This window comes from Poecilia latipinna, unplaced genomic scaffold (genome assembly GCF_001443285.1).
Source record: "Poecilia latipinna isolate Pla-1442-1.1 unplaced genomic scaffold, P_latipinna-1.0 Scaffold400, whole genome shotgun sequence".
Taxonomy (NCBI): Eukaryota; Metazoa; Chordata; class Actinopteri; order Cyprinodontiformes; family Poeciliidae; genus Poecilia; species Poecilia latipinna.
This window is the reverse complement of record NW_015113016.1, coordinates 300886-321955: the sequence shown is the minus strand read 5'-3', so window position 1 is coordinate 321955 and position 21070 is coordinate 300886. Positions and strand designations below refer to the sequence as shown.

The 21070-nt window shown below is 42.2% G+C and overlaps 3 protein-coding genes across 3 annotated transcripts in view; 1 reads left to right on the top strand and 2 right to left on the bottom strand.

The window, feature by feature from the left end:
• LOC106950441 (nuclease SbcCD subunit C-like) overlaps nucleotides 1-2587 on the bottom strand; it is a 5608-nt gene extending 3021 nt beyond the window's left edge. Inside the window, exon 1 of the mRNA XM_015037305.1 lies at nucleotides 1861-2587. Within this exon, the coding sequence (XP_014892791.1) occupies nucleotides 1861-2571 (711 nt within the window). The 5' untranslated portion in view covers nucleotides 2572-2587. The remainder of the gene's footprint in view (nucleotides 1-1860) is intronic.
• tmc1 (transmembrane channel-like 1) overlaps nucleotides 1-4066 on the bottom strand; it is a 45810-nt gene extending 41744 nt beyond the window's left edge. Inside the window, exon 1 of the mRNA XM_015037303.1 lies at nucleotides 3701-4066. The gene's annotated coding sequence lies outside the window, so the exon portion shown is untranslated. The remainder of the gene's footprint in view (nucleotides 1-3700) is intronic.
• A 1610-nt stretch (nucleotides 4067-5676) lies between these two features.
• snrnp200 (small nuclear ribonucleoprotein 200 (U5)) lies at nucleotides 5677-20775 on the top strand. The gene is made up of 44 exons (XM_015037297.1): nucleotides 5677-5945; nucleotides 6105-6268; nucleotides 6832-7003; nucleotides 7077-7269; nucleotides 7490-7545; nucleotides 7705-7803; nucleotides 7890-8042; nucleotides 8145-8244; nucleotides 8336-8472; nucleotides 8560-8637; nucleotides 8746-8919; nucleotides 9056-9193; nucleotides 9286-9441; nucleotides 9543-9713; nucleotides 9793-9986; nucleotides 10073-10196; nucleotides 10775-10924; nucleotides 11010-11252; nucleotides 12012-12200; nucleotides 12275-12472; nucleotides 12570-12722; nucleotides 12825-12905; nucleotides 12990-13073; nucleotides 13163-13269; nucleotides 13349-13467; nucleotides 13547-13701; nucleotides 13785-13974; nucleotides 14053-14226; nucleotides 14319-14479; nucleotides 15614-15841; nucleotides 15930-16121; nucleotides 16205-16383; nucleotides 16627-16778; nucleotides 16883-16991; nucleotides 17079-17187; nucleotides 17427-17616; nucleotides 17703-17867; nucleotides 17956-18077; nucleotides 18931-19074; nucleotides 19159-19335; nucleotides 19425-19585; nucleotides 20137-20218; nucleotides 20303-20395; nucleotides 20480-20775. The coding sequence occupies exons 1-44, from the start codon at nucleotides 5901-5903 to the stop codon at nucleotides 20627-20629; spliced, it is 6411 nt and encodes a 2136-aa protein (XP_014892783.1). The 5' UTR covers nucleotides 5677-5900; the 3' UTR covers nucleotides 20630-20775.
• Nucleotides 20776-21070: the final 295 nt, after the last annotated feature.

Here is a 21070-nt window from a genome sequence, read left to right as displayed (position 1 = left end):
GAAATGTTAAATATTTAACCAGAACAGATTCCAGGAGGATTAGTGAAGCACAGATTTGTTTCTGCCTCATCACTCCTACCTGTTCTAGACTTTTTACAGGAAAGTCAGCATCTGTTACACCGACACTAGCCCTGATGTGTGTAACACATGCTACAATCTTTAATATGTTTTCTGGAGATGTTGGCATCAGGGCCGCTGCTATAAACTCATTGCATCTCTGAATAGTGCTGTTTATATCACCTAGAGGTGGAAAAAGCAACAAAAAAACTATTATGCTATGTATTCAAGATGGAATATATGCACATATATTCATAACATGCTTTGATTAAAGTAATTTATCCTCGGTGCAATTCCAGTACCGAAAAATTAACTTTACAACATGCAAGTCTCTCACCTGAGAATGTTAACTTACTGGGCTGATTCTGTACCTTCAAATAATTTTAATGCTCCTGTAGAAGATTCATAACTTAAAAGTTACAGGAACCTACAAGTTAACTTATAAGAAACAGGTCTGAAAAAACAGTGTGTGCTACACTCAAGAAAGAGATTCCTTTGATGCATCAAAGAGTGATGTCATCAATGATGATGTCATTGTTACCATAGGAACTAAACATTGTAATGGTGCATTCACACCAAACATGTTTTGAGCGTCAGGCAGGCGAGTCTGCTTTATATTCAAAGTCTATGTGAAGTATTTGATGCGCTGGACATGTCAAACGCTCCAAACGGTTCAAATGGTGCCACGCTAGACACTCAAAGAGCACCGCAACGGCCCTCGACGCGCCTCCACATAGAGTTTGAATGTAAATCAGATGCGCCTGACGGTCCAAATGTGTTTGGTGTGAACGCACCATTATATGTCCAGTGTCATATTAGTTCCACCATATTAGGACCAAAGACTTGTCCTAATATGATGGATTCATTGCTTTGGGTCAGGAGTAACGTTTAGAGGCAAGATGTGAATTAAGGTTTAGTTAATGTTAGGAATAGACTAGTATTGGTTTGGAATAGGGAAAATGTCTGGGTTAGGCAAAATCACAGCTACTGAAATGAAGGGAAATTAATGCAAAGTTCTAATATGGGTTGAAATAGTTTTGACAAGCCTGTATAGAATTTTGTTTTCTAAATCATTCTTTAAATGATGATATAATGTTAGGTTGTTTTTCTGCTAATTGCATAGCTGCAGTACACTAGTAGTCTAATGTGTTGTCTAATGTGTTGAATGTGCTGAGACACATTAGAAACCAATCAGAACCAAAAGGCAAACTTTTGGTTCTGATTGGTTGTTTCTGGACAGTAGCAGAGCCAAATGAATTTTCACAAATTCTCTGTTTCGTTTTCTATTGTAAACTGTTTAACAAATATCATCTAACATAACAAATATTCATCCATCATTTAACAGTTTGAGGCTTTGCCAAATTTGTGCAAAGCCTCAAATATTCATAATGCAAAGTGTTAGCAAAACCTGGGCTTGGATAGTGACCTAGGTTAATGCCACTTGGGTGTTGGTCGGTGTAAAGGCCGAGCCGGGCTTAGCTTAGCCTTCGTGCCAACGCCAACATGAAGACCCTCCATGCAACCAGTGGAGGTTGATCGCATTGATGTCTGTCTTTCTTCGGACCTCCCTGGTTGATTGGAGGTCCGTCTTTCTTCGGGCCTCCCTGGTTGATTGGAGGTCCATCTTTCTTCGGACCTCCCTGATTGATTGGAGGTCCATCTTTCCTCGGACCTCCCTAGTTGATTGGAGGTCTGTCTATCCTTGATCTCCTCTGTTTGTAAGGAGCTGTCTCTTTGCAGGGGGACCTCTGGTCGGGTGGAGACTCTAGGATGGTTGTTTTCTAGAGCAAGTTTCAACTCCACCTTCAGGTCCGCAACCTGACCCTGCAGAGCTTTCACCGTTTCCTCCTGAGCCTTAAATTTGGAAGCTTGCTCAGAGTGACTTTTGAGCTGCTCCTCATATTTGAGTCTCACTCGGTATTCTTCAACCATTACTTCAATCAGACCTTTATTGCGGGATGCGTATTTTGCAGCCTCCCACTTGAAGTACTCCAGCTGTTGAAGAACGTTCTTGTCAGTTGTAACTTTGGAAGAGCAAGAAACCTGTTCACGTTTGACTTGCAGGTGACGTTCTTTTTCCAACAGTTTTTGCAGTCTTTGAATCTCCTCCTGCTGGGATTTGACTTCAGCCTGACATGCAATCCTTCTGTCTCTTTCCTCATGGAGTTCAAAATTCTTTCTCTGCAGTTCTGTTTTAAGATCATCTACCTGCTTTGTCAAAGCTTTGACGTGTTGGCTAGTCTCTGCCACGTCTTCCACTGAGGGGGTAATCTTGAAGCCAGCAGAGGCTGTTGTTTCCTGCTTGACTTCCAATGATCTTGGACTCTCAAAGTCGCCGGAAGGACTTGATTCCCCCTGGATCTCTGATTCATCTTCCGGCTCAATGGGGCTGTCATTTTCAACAGGGAAAATGACAGCGTCGTAGTCGACTTGGATGTTGAGGTCTACCATGTCGACCCATGAAAGCTTAGCTGGAAAAGCTTCATGTTTGCAAACAATCTGTTTTTGCTTCATGTCTATATTCTAGTAACTTCTTGCTTCTCTGAACGTCGAATGTGCTCTGAAGGGTGATCTGTCGCGATAGAACTGTGGAACAGATCAGAGCAAACTCTGTCTGTGAGCTACATTCAAGAGAAAGATTCCCTTGTGATATCATAGAGTGATGACATCACTGCTGATGTCATTGATACCATTGGAACTGAACATTCTATCCACCTTACTCCTGGGAGGCTTACTGGGGAAACGATTATGGGTCTTACTTCTGGTGACTAGCGGAAGTAGCAGTATTTCATTGTAATTTATAGGGTTTTTGGCTAATCTATATTCATGATAGAAGTTACATCTCTTATGTCGGTTAATACACTGCACAAACATAAGCATTTCACTGCTCCCCATTAGTATTAGACTTTTCCCTAAAAATAGCATTTATCTATTTTTCTTATTCATTAGTCACACTTAGTATACTGAATGGAGGAAGAAAATGTAAAACAACATGCTAGCGACAGAGTTTAGGCTAATGTTAGCAATTTGGCTCATTTTAACTTGTACACTAATTTTAACATACAGAATGGAATAAGTCCATGTTACTCAACATGTTTGTGACTCTCCACATGCTATTGAGTACATTGCTACAAATTCGCATTGATGCGAATTTGTAGCATCAGACAGACACACTTTGGCAGGCCCCATTTAAATTTCTTCAGAGGTCTGCCCAACAAATCAATAAAATAGCTGTAGCTGATCCAGAACGCTGCTGCTCACGTTCTCACTAAAACCAGGAAGATAGAGCACATAACACCAGTTTTAAAGTCCCTACACCGGCTCCCTGTAGCCCAAAGGACAGTCTTTAAAATACTGTTGTTTGTTTATAAATGACTGAAATCAGAAAAAAGTTTCACAATTCACAAATAAGGATTAGAATATTTTGCTACTAGTTGAGAATAATCTAGTCCAGGTTTGAAGTGTCTAGGTGCTGTAGTTTTTTAACAAGAGTTGATTAAAGATGGGGAAGGTAGTGAATAATTAGGTGGAATCGCCCTTTAGCCATTTCCCGAATCGGAAGCTGGAATCGGAAACCAACTTCAGCTTCGTATAGGTGGAAAAAGACAAAAACTTATTCTAAGTTTTCTGAAAAATAACTTACCGAATAACCGACGCAGCGATTTCAAACATAGCACTCCCGCGGCCTACTTGCCATCACTGCGGCCTACTCGTAAGTCAAGTACAAGACGACAAACTAGGCCTCGATGAACACTGAGACGATTTCAATCGGATCCACAAAAGTTTCAGCCATAAGGCTGGGCGTCCACTCGGATTCCGCGTCTTGGGAGATCATTTTTAATCCAGATCCCAAAGTTCATGAATATCAGACGAACAGTTTTGTGTCTCTGTGCAGCCAGGTGCTAGCTAGTGATGGGCTATCTGAATCCAGGCTTCGAGGCTTGTACCGAGTAAAAAGAGGGCGTGGCCGATGAAGCCCCGCTTTGAGGCTTGTGTTGTCTTGCTGAATACCACGTGACTGGCAACAAACGAGGCCTCGCGTTGCATGGGTCACGTGACTATAATAATTAAAAATATAATTAAAACATATGACAATTAAATATGGTTTCATTGATTATCCTGTTACTAAACATGAGTTTGATGAAAACTTTGTGACAATATTGTATTTAGAAATTTTTGGAAGTATGATCCAACTGAGTGACAAGACTGTTACAGTTTCACCAGCAGATGTCACTATAGAGCAATGAATGAAGCATCGAGTAAAGAACCTTTTTGTTCGTTACAAAAGGTAACGAAAACTTGCTTTTTATGTTTTCGAAGCATAATACCAAACTGCTGCTCCAGTATGTCCTTACTCTTATGGAGAGTGAAGAGTGTCAATTGACAATAAATAACTTATTTAATAATTATTTAAGTGTGCCATTAATTTATTAAAACTCTTCACTGTCCATAGATCTGTGTCTTTTGATCCGTCTTTAAATAATATAAGTTTATTCATAAATTGCTTTTAAAAATATATATATAAGTCGGGTTTTTTAAGGAAAGAAAACAGTGCTGAAAACATGCACTGTATCTTCTTCCTTTTTCTGATTGCGCACCACAAGATTTGCTCATTGAAGCCGTCCTTTTTTTCCTCTCAACTTTTTAATATCCACTTATATGGCAAAACTTGTGCACACACGTCACAGCACAAAATAAGAGAACATCCTTCATTTTAGTCGCTGCTTCTTGCAGAAGTTAAACTGCCCTTGAGCAATGTAGTAAAACCTTTGCAATTGTCGATGCTGCCACCTGGAGGTGAAAAGTAGAAATGTACCCTGAACGTAGTTATGCATAAAGTGTATCAAGCAGGTTTACTGTATAAACAGTAAATATATAGTCGGTTTGTTCACAATAATTACTTTCAATGGAACCTTTACAATTAGCCTCCATACAATCTGCTCTTTCAATAAACAACTGTTGTACATGTGAATATGTAGAAATACTTAGGTTGTCCAGCTGGGACAGAAATTCCTGAAAAAGTATCTCAATTAGCCACATGTAAACTCCCATTGGACGGCCTAAACTGTAAAATATTTATATAGTTTCAACATCTTCCTAGGCCAGTATTACTAACATCTCCTTGCTGTTGTTGGTTCTTTCTGCAGGAGTGAAACCTGTTTAAATATACAACAAACCTTCAGATTCAAAAGGAATATGATCTATGATGTTCAAGATCTTCTTGCAGGTGTCATACAAGTACCTAAGATGATCTCGCCCCCGAAATTATTTTCAAAAGGTGTTGTCCTCGCGTGCCAACCAATAATTTAAGAACTGCTAATAATGTAATAATTGTTCTCATCTTAAACACAATAGCAATTTTCTGTAAAAGGAAGCAGAAGAATGTGTGTAAATCAGAATTAAAATGATCTGTAATAATAGTTTATAATTAATATAATAATATTATTTTAACGCTTTGTTTGAGACTGAACCACTTTGTTTCCTAAAGGCAACACTCAGACATCAGAATGCCAAAACCAGACGAGTAGAACAGGCTCAATTGAATTTGAAGTATGTCGTGACCTGGATAGCCACCAGGGGGCAGTGCATATTTTTCTCTTTGTTCTCACACTCCGTTGACACAGGAAGTGGAAACCAGGGGAAGCCTGTTGTGCGCTCGTGTTAGCAGCGGTTTTGTTACGTAGGAAAAACGCAATATTTCAGAGATTAATGAGAACGACTTTTATTTGAAATAGAAACATTAAACCGATGCGCTCGGTGTCTCATTGAAAAGTCAGAGTCAAGTCAGCTCTGTGAGCATTTGTAATTGGAGGAGCGGTGGAAGCTGAGGGAAAAGCGGCACCATGGCGGATGTTACCGCTCGTAACCTGCAGTATGAGTACAAAGCGGTGAGTATGTAAGAATATAAACACATGGATATTGGGATAATGGAGTTTGTTTTGTTTTGTTTTTTTTGCGAACTAGCTTTACATTGTTGAGCTATAAGTAACGGAGTATCTTTATTTGACTCCACCATGTATCATAATATGTTTGTACCGAATGTGTAGAACTCAAACTTGGTGTTGCAAGCGGATCGCTCTCTGATCGACCGCACTCGGAGAGATGAGCCCACCGGTGAGGTGCTGTCGTTGGTGGGGAAGCTGGAGGGGACAAAGATGGGGGACAAAGCTCAGAGGACCAAACCCCAGAAGCTGGAGGAACGACGAGATAAGTCAGTGCAGCCACAAAAATAAATAAATAAATTCATGCTCGACGTTTATTTTTATGTCTTTAGACCTGTGTTGTGAGTCAGGTGTTAATACTAGGACTTGTTTTGCCTGCTTTACTTACATGCTTTCTTTGGACTACCTCAAACAAAATTTAAGCCACGTTTATTACCAGTGCAATGATGATGATGATAGATTTACAGAAGCATCTTAACACATTTCGATGCACGTTGATGCAAAAATAAAACAGATGAGCTCAGTTTTGCCCATAAAGAAGTTCCCAAAATTATTCTCCACATTTGGTGTATTGGGAAAGAATATCAAACTATCTACATTACATTTCTTCATCTGTTTCTCTCAGCTACACATTTCATGACAGCAAGCTTTGCTATACCAAAGTGTGCCATATTGCAAACACAAAGTTGTCCTTACAGGACACCAGCCTTCACAAGTCTCAAGTTTGACACCTACACTTGCCAAACAAATACATATTTTGCCAGTTGTATGCATTAGTACAGTCCTGTCTAAAATTTGTTGTGGTCACTATAACTTTATTCTTCCAAAATAGGAGGAGAAAAAGAGATGAGGACAGACACGACATCAACAAAATGAAAGGCTTTACCCTCCTGTCTGAGGGCATCGATGAAATGGTGGGCATCGTGTACAAGCCCAAAACCAAAGAAACCAGAGAGACCTATGAAGTGTTGCTGAGCTTCATCCACGCAGCTTTAGGAGATCAGGTTAGTAGGACTTGTTTTGCCTCTAAACGTAGCTCTCATAATAAACCGCCTGCTGACGCGCTTTCATCTGCAGCCTCGTGATATTCTGTGCGGAGCGGCTGATGAAGTGTTAGCGGTGCTGAAGAACGACAAAATGAGGGACAAAGAAAGGCGACGTGAAGTCGAGCAGCTCCTTGGCCCATCCGATGACACGCGCTATCATGTGCTGGTCAACCTGGGAAAGAAGATCACAGACTACGGAGGAGACAAGGACTTGCAGAATATGGGTCAGCAGTTATTAAAAGTTTGTTGTGGCACTTCTAATGCACTCTGGAATATGACTTTATTTGAAATATCCTCAATTTCAGGAGAATATTTCAAATAATTTAGCTTTTCCCGATATAATTCTCTCTCCCAATGTCTGCAAGTTGTACCAATCCATTCATTTTGATGTGAAACATTTTCAAAAGCCTTATTAATGAAACTGTTCTTGTTACAAATCTACAGATGACAACATTGATGAAACATATGGCGTCAACGTACAGTTCGAATCTGATGAGGAAGTGAGTTTTATTGTTTATTAAAAATTTTGTTTTCTTTGTACTTAGTGACGTTTGTGCAACACGTTTCCTTTTGGTGCCGAGCTTGACTTTGAATCTTGATGCTCAAGCTGTGACAGAACTGGCGCTTAGAAGCTTATGAGCTCTTTTCTTCTTCCAAAGGAAGGAGATGAGGACCAGTTTGGCGAAGTACGAGACGAGCACTCGGATGAAGACAGCGAAGGAGAAGAAGCGGTTGTCTCCACCAGGCTAACGGCAAATGTAAGTCCAGCGTATCCATTGAGTTTTTCTCGCGCGTTTTAGCTGCTATTTATTCAGAGTGTAATCAGAAATCCTTGCCTCCGTAGCTCGGTGAGGCGGGCGACGTGATGTCAGAGAAGAAGAAACAGTTACATCCTCGGGACATCGACGCCTTCTGGCTCCAACGTCAGCTCAGTCGGTTCTACGACGACGCCATCGTCTCTCAAAAGAAGGCCGACGAAGTCTTGGAAATCCTCAAGGTTTGTCACATCGTTCGTGTTTATGCTTTTTTTTTTTTAATGTTGAGTGTATATGTTTTAATATTCAGATTTACCTTCTTGTGTTTCTTTGTTGAACCGCAGACTGCTAGCGATGACAGAGAGTGTGAGAACCAGCTGGTGCTGCTGCTGGGCTTCAACACCTTTGACTTCATCAAAGTCCTCCGTCAGCACCGCCGCATGAGTAAGGCAGTCTGGTTCGAACCATGTCCTCCCCGGATTGTTCAGTGTTTGATTTGAGTTGACTCATCTGACCTCTTCTTTCTGCCACACAGTTCAGTACTGCACCATGCTGGCCAGCGCTCAGAGCGAGGCAGAAAAGGAGCGGATCATTGGAAAGATGGAGTCGGATCAGGAGCTTTCAAAGATTCTCTACCAGCTGCAGGAGACTGAGAAGGAGGACATTATCAGAGTAAAGCATCCAGCTATGAAGCTAACACACAGAGGTAAAACGTATTATGTACAGCTTTTCACACTTTTTATCTCTTTGCAACTTTAGGAAGAACGATCTCGCAGAGAGAGAGTGAGGAAATCTCGGGTGGATGACTTGGAAGCGATGGACGTTGACCATGGAGAGGTAAATACTGCTTGTTCAATTTCCATCTAGGGTTGAAACGATTGATCAAATTAATCAGCACTAGAGACATCGACGACGATTCATTCCTGTTTTTCGTCCTCCCAACAGTCAGTGATGCCTCGGCAGCTTCTGGACCTGGAAGACTTGGCCTTCAGTCAAGGCAGCCACTTCATGGCCAACAAGCGATGCCAGCTGCCAGACGGCTCCTTTCGTAAGCAGCGTAAAGGTTACGAAGAAGTCCACGTGCCCGCTCTCAAGCCGAAACCCTTTGCTGACAACGAGGTTTGTTGTTTCATCCACTGTGAGGAAAACCTGGCATTTCCAAATGCCAAGCTTTTCAATTATTTGCTCTGTTTGGTATCAAGCTGCTTTTGGTTGAGTTTATGTCCTGCATTCAGCCGTTTTGTTGTTCCACCAGGTACTTGTTTCCATTGACAAGTTGCCCAAGTACGCCCAGGCTGGATTCGAAGGCTTCAAAACTCTTAACCGCATTCAGAGCAAGCTGTTCAAGACCACCATGGAGACGGATGGAAACCTGCTCGTGTGCGCGCCTACGGTGAGCGAACCACATCGGCACTGGAAAACTGTCTTACTGCTCAGTTGACGCGAGTTATCTCCTCTAAATGTGCGTGGTCGTCCTGCACACAGGGAGCCGGTAAGACCAACGTCGCCTTGATGGCGATGCTGAGGGAAATCGGGAAGCACATAAACATGGATGGAACAATCAACGTGGATGACTTTAAAATCATCTACATTGCACCCATGCGCTCCCTCGTACAGGAGATGGTGGGAAGTTTTGGCAAGGTGAGCATTTTGCCTCTTCATACAACACTGCTTACGTGCAGTGAAATTTTTGCTGCAGATCAGACCAGAGCTCATGATGCCATCGTTTCTCTTTTTCTCAGCGTCTCGCAAGCTATGGCATCATCGTGTCTGAGCTGACCGGAGACCACCAGCTCTGCAAAGAGGAGATCAACGCCACTCAGATCATCGTCTGCACCCCTGAGAAATGGGACATCATCACTCGGAAAGGCGGCGAGCGCACCTACACCCAGCTAGTGCGCCTTATCATCATCGTAAGTCATGCTGCTAAGCAAGTTCAGAAACTGAAAGCTAAAATAAATCCTTGAGGGTAACCAAGTCAGCGTTTTCTAGGATGAAATCCACTTGCTGCACGACGACCGTGGCCCCGTGCTGGAGTCCCTGGTGGCAAGGACCATCCGCAACGTGGAGCTGACCCAGGAGGACGTGCGGCTGATCGGTCTCAGCGCCACGCTGCCCAACTATGAAGATGTAGCCACCTGCCTGCGCGTTGATCCTGCGAAGGGGCTGTTTTACTTTGACAACAGGTGTTTATTGGGTTGTAATCCCTGAGCCGACTGTTTCCTGTTTGGACACGTCAGATTTGTGAACTGTTTTTAATTTTTCTTTCCAGTTTCCGCCCTGTGCCCCTGGAGCAGACGTACGTTGGTATCACAGAAAAGAAAGCCATCAAACGTTTCCAAATCATGAATGAGATCGTTTATGAAAAGATCATGGAGCATGCTGGAAAGAACCAGGTGAGTTGTGATTGATTTAACACCTAGAGCTACTGTGATTAACATTTTCGCTTTACACTGTAGAAATATTTTAATATTTTCCAAGAAGATTTCTGAGACTCTTTTATTTTTATATATATATATATATATATATATATATATATATATATATATATATATATATATATATATATATATATATATATATATATAGGAAATGAGGCCAAAAAAAAGCAGGTCATACATTTTCCTGAAAGAAATATATAACTGTAAACATGTCAGGTTAACAGTTTGATCATCTGTGAAAGTTTCATGCACCCCTATAACTTTTTCCACATTTTTTTAAAGGTTTGAGTGGCTTAACATAAGTTAGGAAGTCTAATTGTTTTGATAGAGATAAAGTTTACTTTGTTTTTAAACCGTAGCTGCTATGGATGAGAGTAACAATGTGACAATTTCATTATATTTAATTTATAATTTAAGTGTTTCTGTCTGCAGTCAAAATGAAGGTGTGTTTTGACTTTGATCTGCAGTGACTGAGACTCCTTTTGTTTACTTTCACTTGTGAGTAAATCTGATGCTCGTTTGTCTCCCAAAAGGTCCTGGTATTTGTCCACTCCAGGAAAGAGACAGGAAAGACCGCCAGAGCCATTCGGGACATGTGCTTGGAGAAGGACACTCTGGGTCTGTTCCTGAGAGAGGGTTCTGCTTCTACTGAAGTGTTGCGAACCGAGGCCGAACAATGCAAAGTCAGTAAACATCACCAGACCAGATCATCAAAAGGTTTTCAATGTCAGCTGCTTGATCTGAGTTAAAGATTTCTCTCTCTTTCAGAACTTGGAGCTAAAAGATTTGCTTCCTTATGGCTTTGCGATCCATCACGCTGGGATGACCAGAGTGGACCGTACGCTGGTGGAGGATCTGTTTGCAGATCGACACATCCAGGTTCTGGTGTCCACAGCCACTCTGGCTTGGGGTGTGAACCTGCCAGCTCACACCGTCATCATCAAGGGAACCCAAGTTTACAGCCCAGAGAAAGGCAGGTGGACGGAGCTGGGAGCGCTGGACATTTTACAGGTCTGTCTGGACATTTGCTGAAAAGTTGATCAACTCTGGTGCCTGAAATCCTTAAATTTCATTTATGTGTTTTCAAGGTTTGGAAGAGTGATTGATTTCTCTATAAAGTCATTGAACAGGATTGATATTCAAAATACACAGTTTGGTTATAAAGTGCAATCTAACGTTTGGGTAAAAGCCTAAATTTGGAAAATGTTATTTACATCTGAACACAGACATTTTCATGCACCTTATAACGACACATTTGTTTTTCCTCACTGTCTGAAGTGAAATCAGACCAAACTTTTTTTTTTTTTTTAGGTCAGTTACAATTACAAAAAATATTTCTACTTTCAAAAAGCCATAAAACCTAATGAGAACATGGTTTGTAAATATTTTTTTGTATATTGTGTTTAAGCTTTTAATTTGAGCAGGACGGTAATTTACATTTGCTTTGTTTGGATCCTTTCAATGTAGTGAATAATTATTATTCCTAATTTCCAAATGACTTTAGTGATTTACTTAATTGAAATAGATCTTGGCTTATATTTTTTATACATTAAAACAACGTTGTTGAAATTTTGGAGTCTTTTTTTTGTTAAATTTGTGTTTTGCTCTCAGACAAATCAGGTGAATATAGTGAGAGAGAGAGAGAGACTTTTCAAAAAATCTTGTTATATTTAGTATTTTACACAGCAGGGACAATCACCTGACATTATTAATGTAAGCAATAAATGATGTCATACATCAGTAGAAATGAAACCTGCCGCTTGATTTCAGATGCTGGGTCGAGCCGGCCGTCCGCAGTACGACACCAAGGGAGAGGGAATCCTGATCACGTCTCACGGAGAGCTGCAGTATTACCTGTCCCTGCTGAACCAGCAGCTGCCCATAGAGAGCCAGATGGTGGCGAAGCTTCCCGACATGCTCAACGCAGAGATAGTTCTGGGAAACGTTCAGAATGTGAAGGTGAGTGACGGACAGAAGCAACAAAATCAAATTTAGATTCCCCCGTAGTTAATTTGGTGCGTTTGTCGCCGCAGGATGCTGTGAACTGGCTCGGCTATACCTACTTGTACGTGCGCATGCTCCGCAACCCGACGCTGTATGGAGTATCCCATGACGACCGAAGTTCGGACCCGCTGCTGGAGAGGCGCAGGATGGACCTGATTCACACGGCCGCCAACGTCCTGGACAAGAACAGCCTCGTTAAATACGACAAGAGGACAGGAACCTTCCAGGTCGGCCAACTAGCTCTCAGTAATGCGTAACGATCCCCGTTATAGTAAATTTGCAGTAAGTTAATTTGCTCTTTTTTGTTTATATCATTACATAAAGGTAACAGACCTGGGTCGCATTGCCAGCCACTTCTACATCACCCACGACTCCATTCAGACCTACAACCAGCTGCTGAAGCCCACGCTCAGCGAGATCGAACTCTTCAGAGTCTTTTCACTGTCCTCAGAGTTCAGGAACATCACAGTGAGAGAGGTATGCTGGCCGGAGACAGACATGCGGACTATTTTCTATCCCTAGTCGATCCACTGTAGACTTTTCATAATACAAAACAAAGACAAAAATTTTCTCTTTTAGGAGGAAAAACTTGAGCTTCAGAAACTTCTGGAAAGAGTTCCCATTCCTGTAAAGGAGAGCATCGAGGAGCCTAGCGCGAAGGTGACATAATCGAGTTTTAGTAAGTTTAGTAGTAGTTGACGAGGTTATTCATATTTGAATATGTTTGCGTCAACTTTGTTTCAGATTAATGTTCTGCTTCAAGCGTTCATCTCTCAGCTCAAACTGGAAGGCTTCGCCCTGATGGCAGACATGGTTTACGTCACACAGGTACAGCAAGAACAGTTTGTTTTACAGCTTAGCATCTCCATATTCTGCAGTTTTCTGTAAAGAGAATAATAAAATTTTTCTTTCTTCAGAGTGCTGGTCGTTTAATGCGCGCCATATTTGAGATAGTGCTCAACCGAGGCTGGGCCCAGCTCACAGACAAGACCATGAACCTCTGCAAGATGATTGACAAACGGATGTGAGTGGGATTGTCAGCGCTAAGCATCATTTACATGTCGAGGGAAGTCGTTTATGGTTGGTGTTTCCGGCGTGAACAGGTGGCAGTCGATGTCCCCGCTGCGGCAGTTCAAGAAGCTGCCTGAAGAGGTCGTCAAGAAGATCGAGAAGAAAAACTTCCCCTTCGAGCGTCTCTATGATCTCAACCACAATGAGATTGGTGAGCGCTGTTTTTTTTTTTTTTTTTTAACCTTGGTCTCGTAGTTTAAAAAAAAGCTAACAAACGTTTCTTTGTTCAGGTGAGCTGATCCGCATGCCGAAGATGGGTAAGACCATTCATAAATACGTGCACCAGTTCCCCAAGCTCGACCTGGCCGTCCACATTCAGCCCATCACTCGCTCCACGCTCAAAGTGGAGCTGACCATCACGCCGGACTTCCAGTGGGACGATAAGGTCGGTTAAACTCCCAGCACGGTTCCTTTGTCGTCTCTCACTCCTCCTTTGCTTCGTCTCAGACGTTTTATTTTCTCGCTCAGATTCACGGATCTTCTGAAGCCTTCTGGATCCTGGTGGAGGATGTCGACAGCGAGGTCATCCTCCACCATGAGTACTTCCTGCTTAAGGCCAAGTACGCCCAGGACGAGCACCTTGTGACCTTCTTCGTTCCGGTGTTTGAGCCTTTACCTCCGCAGTACTTCATCCGCGTCGTCTCGGACCGATGGCTCTGTAAGCAGCCTTCAGGATTCTCCTGCTGTCTGTGTTAGCTCTTCAACCAGCAGGTTTTATTCTTTGTTTTTCTGTTAGCTTGTGAGACGCAGCTGCCCGTGTCCTTCCGTCACCTTATCCTGCCTGAAAAGTACCCGCCACCCACGGAGCTGCTGGATCTGCAGCCGCTGCCTGTCACTGCGCTCAGAAACTCTGCCTTCGAGGCTCTTTATCAGAACAAGTTCCCTTTCTTTAACCCCATCCAAACACAAGGTACACAACGTGAAACAGGACTTTCAACTTGAGCCTAGATCAGGACGGACTTCACTGCTCATCTAACTTCTTATTTACTCTTTTTTTTTCAGTCTTCAATGCTGTGTACAACAGTGATGATAATGTGTTTGTTGGAGCTCCAACTGGCAGCGGAAAGACCATCTGTGCAGAGTTCGCCATCCTGAGGATGCTGCTGCACAACTCAGAGGGTCGCTGCGTCTACATCACCCCAATGGAGGCGCTGGCGGAGCAGGTGCAAAGTCACAAATCTCAAACAAAAACATCAAACCTTCCTTATTAATTAGTTAGAAGACATACGAGATATTGCAGGGATTCATCATCTCGTAATGTTACAAAAACATACTGTGTAGCATGTTCTATTGGGGTTCATGTGTTGGATCAATACAAAATCATCTGTACCAGTAGGCCTGAAACAATTAATCATGATTAATTGATTATTAAAATAATCGTCAGCCAATTTGGTGATCACTTAATTGTTAACATGGGATAGAGATGCTAAAAATTGTCATTTGCTGAAAGAACAGCACACTTACAGCAGTAATTAAGCCAAAACTGTGCAAAAAAATTATATTTGAACTCCTCACGTGGCATTTTTAGCTTGTCCTGGTTCAAATTAGGAACAAAAATATCTTATTAAGCACCCTTTGCTATTCATTTATTAATCCAAACAATAAAGGAAAGCAGTGCTACTGCACACCAGGCAATAAAATATTTATTTTCTTATTTTAAAAAAAAGGAACTTATTTATTTGTATTTTTTATGTATTTCTAATATGTGGTAAATGAAAAGTCTATATATTAATTGTAAATTAATTATTAGTTACAGCCCTACCAATCAGTGAAGTGGAAGAAATATGATTTTTAAAATATTTTTAGTGCATTTGTGTTTTGCCCCACTGATTCAGTTTATAGGACCTCACTTTTGTCTCCTTGACACATTTGACTTTGACTAGGCCACTCTAACATTAGAAAATTGTAGCTCTTGTTTGATTTTAAAAGTCTCACACATTTTTCAACTGCTGTTTTTATTTTTTAAAAAAAGTGATCTACAGCCATTATTATTTGTTTCCTTTATGTACTTTAACAAAGCTGATTAAATAACAAACAAGTTCACTTTATTCATTGATTGGGTGGATTCTGAAGGTTACACTGGATTATTGAAGTAAATGGGGTTAAATACAAATCTATGCCACACCTCAGATTTTTATGTGTGAAAATCTTAGAAAACTATGCATTGTTTCTTCCTCTGCACATGTATGTGCCACAAGAATGCAGGTTTGTGACTGTAATGTGATCGAAATGTAAAAAAAAAAAAAAAATGCAAAAAATAGTTTTGATCTTCCTAAACACGGATTCTTGTCTCTCAGGTGTTTGTTGACTGGCACCAGAAGTTCCAGGATATCCTGAACAAGAAGGTGGTTCTGCTGACGGGAGAAACCAGCACGGATCTGAAGTTGCTGGGAAAAGGCGACATCATCGTCAGCACTCCGGACAAATGGGACATCCTGTCTCGTCGCTGGAAACAGCGAAAGAACGTCCAGAACGTCAGCCTCTTCATCGTGGATGAGACGCACCTCATCGGAGGAGAAAACGGAGTAAGAACAAAGAGCAGTCAAGATTAGCGTTAGCTGTTTGTTTTTGTTTTTTTGGGTGTTATATAAAATTAATTGATGCTCCTACTAGCCCGTGCTGGAGGTCATCTGCTCGAGGATGAGGTACATCTCCTCTCAAATCGAGCGCCCCATCCGCATCGTGGCTCTCAGCTCGTCGTTGTCCAACGCCAAAGATGTGGCTCACTGGCTGGGCTGCAGCACCACTGCTACGTTCAACTTCCACCCCAACGTCAGGCCTGTACCTCTGGAGCTGCACATCCAGGTCTGCTCACACGTGGCTGCTGAAACGGACAAATCACCTGTCAGGATTTCTAACGTTCTGTCAACGCTTACGTGTCGCTGCAGGGCTTCAACGTGAGCCACACTCAGACCCGCCTGCTGTCCATGGCCAAGCCGGTGTATCACGCCATCATGAAGCACTCTCCCTCCAAGCCGGTCGTTGTGTTCGTCCCGTCCCGTAGGCAGACCCGCCTCACCGCCATCGACATCCTCACGTTCTGCGCCGCCGATGTCGTCCCTCAGAGGTCAGCCTTCGTTTTGAGACAGAGATTTAAAGGGGCAGTATTATGTAAAATTAACTTTACATCATGTTATAATGTGATTCCCTCATCTAAAGCATACATACTGATGCATTGATTCTTTCACGCATGTTTGAGAAATCCTTGAATCGCCCGTGGCATCTGAAGGCAACATAGCTACCATGAGCCTGGAAAGTGCTTAACGCCGATGAAGGAAGCTCATCTGAAGGAAGTATTTTCTCTCTTCAGGTTCCTGTACTGCTCTGAGAAAGAACTGGCTCCATTCCTGGAGAAAATCAACGACCCGACTCTGAAGGAAACTCTAGCCAACGGAGTGGGATATCTGCACGAGGGCCTGACTGCCACTGAGCGCCGGATAGTTGAGCAGCTTTTTAACTCTGGTATGAAACAACCCCGACCCACAGAGAGTTTCAGGAATAAAGAAGAAAAATACAGAAACATGACAACAGCTTTCTGGTGTATTTAACTTCCTGTCTTGGTACAGGTGCTGTCCAGGTGGTGGTCTCCTCGCGTTCGCTCTGCTGGGGCATCAACGTCTCTGCCCATCTCGTCATTGTCATGGACACCCAGTACTATAATGGAAAAATCCACGCGTAAGACTCTTGGAGAGTTTACTTAAAACAGTTTACAAAAAAAAAAAGTAATTTTCTTGACATTTTTTTTGTTTTCCCCTGTTTTAGGTATGTGGACTATCCCATATATGATGTCCTCCAGATGGTCGGCAAGGCAAACAGGCCCATGCTGGATGATGAGGGGCGCTGTGTTATCATGTGTCAGGGATCTAAGAAGGTATGTACTTCTAACATTGTATTAAAAGGTTTAAGTTGTAAAATGTGCCAAAACGTTTTATCTGATCAATCGTCAGAATAATTGGTTACTAAAATAACTGTTAGTTGCAGCCCTAAATGAGTTAAAAATATTCCAGTAATTCGTTGGAATTTCAATTTTTCAGATTTTTTTTTTTTGCTAAAGACCCACAAAGATAGATTTTATTAAAATGTCACCACTGATGTGCCTTTTCCCCGTAGGACTTCTTCAAGAAGTTCCTGTATGAGCCTCTGCCGGTGGAGTCCCATCTGGATCACTGTCTCCACGACCACTTCAACGCCGAGATCGTCACCAAGACTGTCGAGAACAAGCAAGACGCCGTCGACTACCTGACCTGGACATTCCTCTACCGACGGATGACGCAGAACCCCAACTACTACAACCTGCAAGGTGAGGATCGGCTTGTAAACACCTGACTGATCAGGTCGAGTGAAAGGCTCGAAGGAGATCTGAACGCCATCCTCTAATCGTGGCAGGCATGTCCCATCGCCACCTGTCCGATCACCTGTCCGAGCTGGTGGAAAACACCCTGCATGACCTGGAGCAGTCCAAGTGCATCAGCATCGAGGACGAAATGGACGTCGCTCCGCTCAACCTGGGAATGATCGCCGCTTACTACTACATCAACTACACAACAATTGGTTTGTACCGACACGGCCCTGCTGACGTTTGGAGGATTTTCATATGGGATGCTGAACGTCGCTGTTGTTTTGCTGTTGTGTTGGGCAGAGTTGTTCAGTATGTCCCTGAACGCCAAGACGAAGATCCGCGGGTTGATCGAGATCATTTCCAACGCGGCTGAATACAAGAACATTCCCATCAGGCACCACGAAGACGCGCTTCTCCGACAGGTAAATGGGGAAAGATGCAAACAATTTTTCCACTTAAGATTGTCGAATAATGGTTCATTATTTAAAAATCATTAAATTAGTTCCAGTTAATTAGCTAATAACGTTCACTTAGAACGTCTTTCAGTGTTGTAGTTTGACCTCCATCCAGCAGAGGGTGCTGCTGGTCATCCTTAACTGGAACCAGTTGATAAAGGAATAAAGATGGCATGACCATACCAGAACAGGAAAGAGAATCGGTCCAGAGTCTAGTGTGTGATGCAAACCGTACTTTATGCGGTTCTGTTTTGAAATATAAAACTTCGACAAACTCGTTCAGTTTCATCTCTTCCAGGGAAGCAGCGTCAATTTGTCTTGACCAAAAAACTGATTTTCTATGAAAGAGAGGTGAAAGGCATAAAAGAGAAAAATTGTGACATAATAGAAAAACATGATGCCAGTTATTAGGGCACTTGACTTCCTCAAAGAAAACCTATGAACATATCTCTGTTCATGAGGGATTGTGGTTTATATATTTCATTCTTTTCATCTTTTATTTCTTTTCAGCAACCCAAGTGGTTCCTGTTTTAAGTTTTAGATACATATCTAAGTTTAATATTGTCAAAAAAACAAAAAAAGAATGTAATACAGTTAAAGCAAAAAAATGTATATAAAGATGTGCTTCTTTTGTAAATTCAGCGTATTATGGAAAGATGGTTGGTCCTTTTGTTACAAGAGAAAACCCATGTTTTTAAGAAAATGGCCGCTTATCAATTAATAGTCAATCGATAAGCTCAATTATCTTTAGACTAACTCACTAACTGATGATTTCCATCCCTAGTTTGTTGGTGAGTCTATATGTTGTTTTAATTTTTAGCTGGCACAGAAAGTCCCCCACAAGCTGAACAACCCGAAGTTCAACGATCCTCACGTGAAGACCAACCTGCTGCTGCAGGCCCACCTCTCCAGGATGCAGCTGAGCGCCGAGCTCCAGTCAGACACGGAGGAGATCCTGAGCAAGGTCAGGACTCCCCTTCTGATGACTCGGCTCGTTGGGTTTCTGTTCCAGACGGCAACGCGTTTAAATAATTTCCCTCGTTTGCAGGCGATCCGTCTGATTCAGGCCTGCGTCGATGTGCTGTCCAGTAACGGCTGGCTGAGCCCCGCCCTGGCTGCCATGGAGCTGGCGCAGATGGTCACCCAGGCCATGTGGTCCAAGGACTCGTACCTGAAGCAGCTGCCCCACTTCACCTCAGACCACATCAAGCGCTGCACTGACAAAGTGAGTGGTGCTGAGGCGCTTCAGTGGCGATATTAGAGCACATGATGCAGAATTTAAGACAATATCATCTCTGCTTGTTCCGTCTTCAGGGTGTGGAGAGCATCTTTGACATCATGGAAATGGAGGACGAGGACAGAACGTCTTTGCTGCAGCTCTCCGACGGACACATGGCCGACGTGGCTCGCTTCTGTAACCGCTACCCCAACATCGAGCTTTCTTATGACGTAGCGGAGAGGGACAACATCAAAAGGTTCATACGCTCTCAGATGTTAAATTGCCTCGTAAACACATTCGTTCATTTTGGCAGGTTATATTCTAACATAATATGCCAAAAGCGAAATCAAAACTGGCCAAAATGAATCTGTTTGAAGACCAGTGCTTGCCTCATTTTACAGATTTTTACTACTAAAAAGTTTAAAGAACCATTTTCTTTTCTCCTAATTTCTAACCCTGCATTATTTTAGAATATAAAATTCTAATAAAAGGCATAAATCGTTTGATCATCTTCAAAAATGTAAGTGAACATCAGGTTAGCCATTTGACCACCTAAGATTTTTTGACAATCTTAGAAATACATAAAAATGTAAATAAATAATTGAACTTCTTTTTTTCTTTCTTTACATATTTCCTTACAGAGAAGGTTTTTCATCTTAAATGTACATGTTTATATATTTTTTGTACAGTTTTAGCTTAACTATAACCCTGAGGGTGATCAGCATATATATACTCCACTTAGTGATCATTGGTTAATAATTGATTAATCATGATTATTTCAACCCTAATTACCATGTATTTTCACAGCGGCAGTCCAGTTCTGGTCCAGGTGCAGCTCGAGCGAGAGGAAGAGGTGACCGGTCCAGTCATCGCACCACTCTTCCCTCAGGTCAGTGTCACTGTACGCCTCATCTTCCATCATCCTTCCATTATCCAAACATGACTGACGTGTGGAAATCTGTAATTGTTGCAGAAACGTGAGGAGGGCTGGTGGGTGGTCATCGGAGACCCCAAGTCGAACAGCCTCATCTCTATCAAGAGGCTGACTCTTCAGCAGAAAGCAAAGGTGAAAAAAAAAGGCAAACGCTGCAACCAAAACGCTCCGTGCAGCAACATCCTGACACCAGTTTTGTTGTCTCTTTATCTGCAGGTGAAGCTGGACTTTGTTGCTCCAGCTATGGGCATCCATAACTACACCCTGTACTTTATGAGCGACGCTTACATGGGCTGTGACCAGGAGTACAAATTCAGCGTGGATGTGAAAGAGGCCGACAGCGAGGGGGAAAGTGACTCAGACTAAGCAGTAAATTTTTTAAATTAGTCGGAGGGAATCAAGGGGTTTATTTTTTTATTTTTTTTTGTCCTTTAGATGCTCAACCTGATTTATGTACTTTTGCTTTACCTGTCAGCATGTCTCAATACTTATTAAAGTTCAGTGTCATTTTACCTGGTAGTTTTCTTTAAGTTTGAAACACCTGATCGTTGAATTCCAGTCCGTCTGTCCACCTTTAATCTCAGTTGCATGACAGTTATGCACCGTTTGATTTAACTGCGGTAACCAAGGCAACCTAGACTCTTCTAAAGATGGTTTGCTGTAAAAGACGCTGCAGTCTCACAGCAGATTGTGTTTCAAATAGAAACAAGCACTCTAGTTATGTTGTGAATTTAAACTGGTTTTTATGGAAATCTAATTCCTCCTCTACATGTTTTTAGTATCATGTACTGTCTGAAAAGATTTTTT